The sequence below is a fragment of the Nestor notabilis genome, unplaced genomic scaffold, assembly GCF_000696875.1.
Source record: "Nestor notabilis isolate BGI_N333 unplaced genomic scaffold, ASM69687v1 scaffold31115, whole genome shotgun sequence".
NCBI classification, from domain to species: Eukaryota; Metazoa; Chordata; class Aves; order Psittaciformes; family Psittacidae; genus Nestor; species Nestor notabilis.
In genome coordinates, this window is record NW_009928395.1 from 1 (window position 1) to 2,785 (window position 2,785).

The 2,785-nt window shown below is 37.2% G+C and overlaps 1 protein-coding gene across 1 annotated transcript in view; it reads right to left on the bottom strand.

Moving 5' to 3' along the window:
• Positions 1 to 1,111: 1,111 nt before the first annotated feature.
• The window catches only part of UGGT1 (UDP-glucose glycoprotein glucosyltransferase 1), a gene marked incomplete at its 3' end in the record, with an annotated part of 26,153 nt that continues 24,479 nt past the window's right edge, over positions 1,112 to 2,785 (bottom strand). The window contains 4 exon segments of the mRNA XM_010014487.1: positions 1,112 to 1,301; positions 1,745 to 1,824; positions 2,294 to 2,396; positions 2,716 to 2,785. Coding sequence (XP_010012789.1) covers positions 1,112 to 1,301; positions 1,745 to 1,824; positions 2,294 to 2,396; positions 2,716 to 2,785 — 443 coding nt within the window.

Sequence of the window (2,785 nt, forward strand, 5' to 3'; positions counted from 1 at the left end):
ATTAAATATTATATATTCTTCAAGGCCAATGAAATAATGGCTTATTTCAAGAGAAAAGGCTATTTGATGGCCTAATTTAACATTTATTATTGTAGCATTGCACCATGAAGTCCAAAATTTTCTACTTTGCATCACATGTGGATTTTCTAATTTTTAATTGGTTTTAGTGCCCACCATGTTAGTGTAGGGCATTTTGTAACCACTGACTAGCTCACTATTTCTAGAGCTGAAAACTAACCTCTTGCTGTTAACTGCTAACTTCAATGCTTATTAGCACTGAATTATCCATCCCATTAAAGATTAGTGAAAAATCATCAACTTGTACATACAGATGTTCTTTTTAAGGTCATTTTTCTGCTCAACACCAGCCCCTTCAATCTTTCTTTCCTTCTTGTCTTATCCCTGTGTATGTATGTAGGGCAGCACTGCCCAGATGAGTATTCTAATAATATAATTCAAGGACTGTTCTGGCAGCACTCAGCTCCTAAACCTACTGCAATTGAGTGGATTTCTGTTAAACCAGTTTTACTGTTTTATTGATACTGTATATCCTTTTGTGGGCCACAGGAGTGTTTGCCAGTAACAAAATCTGTGAAGGTGAACAGGGAGCTAAAACCAATTTGGTGGCTTCTCAGAGCAATGGAAATTAAGTACAATTTATTTTCTGGAAGAGGACTTAGATCTTACTTCAGAATTTCAAGAAAGGTTTTAAAAACAACAACTTATTTTTAGCTGTGACGTGAGCTGTAGGGAGCTCTAATCCCAAAAGAATTCTTCAACTAATAAATTGAAAAAGTTATAAAATGCCCAAAGAGTTTCTTTGTGTCTAGCTCAGGACGCTCTGAAATGTTACATACACACTCAAAGCATCTGTAGGATCTGCTTCAAGCCTAAAGTAGTTTGGGCATCCATGAGTAATTGAGAATAGTGAATTTAGGTTTACCTGCATCCCACCTAGAAAACCTGTAGGGATCTGCAAATGTAAAAGGTGTTAAGATCAAGAGTTCTATGTTCAGTAGCATTATAAAACTCTACGTTTCTTTCTGCCACAAATAAGCTCTGGAAAGACACCATTTAAATGCAGTAATAGGAACATGTTGATTTCTCTTACCTCCACTAAGTAAATATTATCAAGGTCATATGGGGTTCTGACAGATTCCACCATCCAGCTTTCAGGAGTATTTAGGTTTAAAGTGAACAGTGGAGACTGGGGCATATCCAAAAATTTGGCAATTGGTCCTGGAGCAAAGTTGTTATCTGCTGTGAAAGAAATCTCTGGCTCCAAAACATAGCGATAAAAGCTGAAATTTCAGAAAGAAAATGTTAGAACATGTTTCTGCCAAACTTTGTAAATATTTCACTCTCACTGAACTTGCCAATAGCATTGGCTTCCCCAGAACTCCAGTGTCTCCAAGGCTTTGTCCAAAGCAACACAGGTTGTGCTAACCTTAGAACAGGTTGCAGTGTTCATCTTGAAAAGGACCAAACAGAATGTGCAAGACTCAACCATTAAGATTAGTAAGTTATTTATCTATTTATATAAACAATAAAAAGCACCCAACTTGTAAACCAGCAGAATTAGCTTGAGCTATGCACAAATTCCCAGATTCTATATATATGATGCTATATATAAACAAGCTCAACACAATTATTGAGACGTCCTGCAAGATGCCTGACCATGTTTCTGTGCTTGCACATTCTAACAGGTTTTTCTCTCTCTCTTTTTGACCCTGGCATTGCTTACCTTTTCAGTGGCATGTCAGAAAGTCTGGACTGGCAGTTCATAAACACTCTTAGGTTCATATTTATCAATTGGTTCAAAACCTAAAGTAATGAGAAAAAGACATCCCTTAAAATGCTAAATAGAAAAGCTGACCACAGCTTTTATAGACAGGACCTCAGGGAGGCATGTTACCTGCTCATTCTCATTGTCTCTTCTTATTATTTGCTTATCACCCCCAACTTTAAATTGGTGGGTTTAAGAAGAACAGCTGCCTGTTCCCTCACATTGCAGGCATTGCTCCTCAAGAGAGGAGAGAGACTTTGCTCCTCAAGAACAAAGTCACTGCAAACTAAACTGTTAAAATGGTGGAACTAAAAGCTAACTAGACAATATCCAAGCATCATCTTGTTCGTGTGTAGTATAGTGTAATTGTGTTGTGCAACTTGGAGGCACTATTAGAAGGCCACTGGGCACCACCCAGTCAAGGAGGAAGACACATATTCCAAAATCACAGAATTGAGACAGCTTTCTGAAATGGCCATAAAATGCATCACAACACTGCATACATACCAGAAGTAATGGAGCAAGTCTCTGAGCATCTCTGGTCACAGGATCAACTATAGCCACAACATCAAAGTATGTCTCCCCCTCTTTTGGTCTCAGTTTAACTGCACTAAACAGAAGTAAAAACAATTTTAAAGTATCAAACATACTGATAAACATAGGAAAAACTCTGTCCAGCTCATTCTGAAGTCAAATTACTTCCTAAATGCTATGTGCCTTCTGAAACTAGATAGAGGAAAAAAATACATACATACATGTGTAGAGATAGGAATCTCACTGTGCCCTAAAAACTGTTGGAAACTTTCGTATTGCTACTTGGGCTTTATTTTTTTATTATTATTTTTTTAAGTTAAATGCAACATAAAACAATGGGAATGTTAAAAGACAGGAAGAAGCATATTGCTCAGCAAATGCCAGTAATCCTATACCTGTATCGCTCTTCAAAATAATGATATTCAATCCTTGACTCTCCTTTTGGTTGAGCAGAAAGAAGAGCGT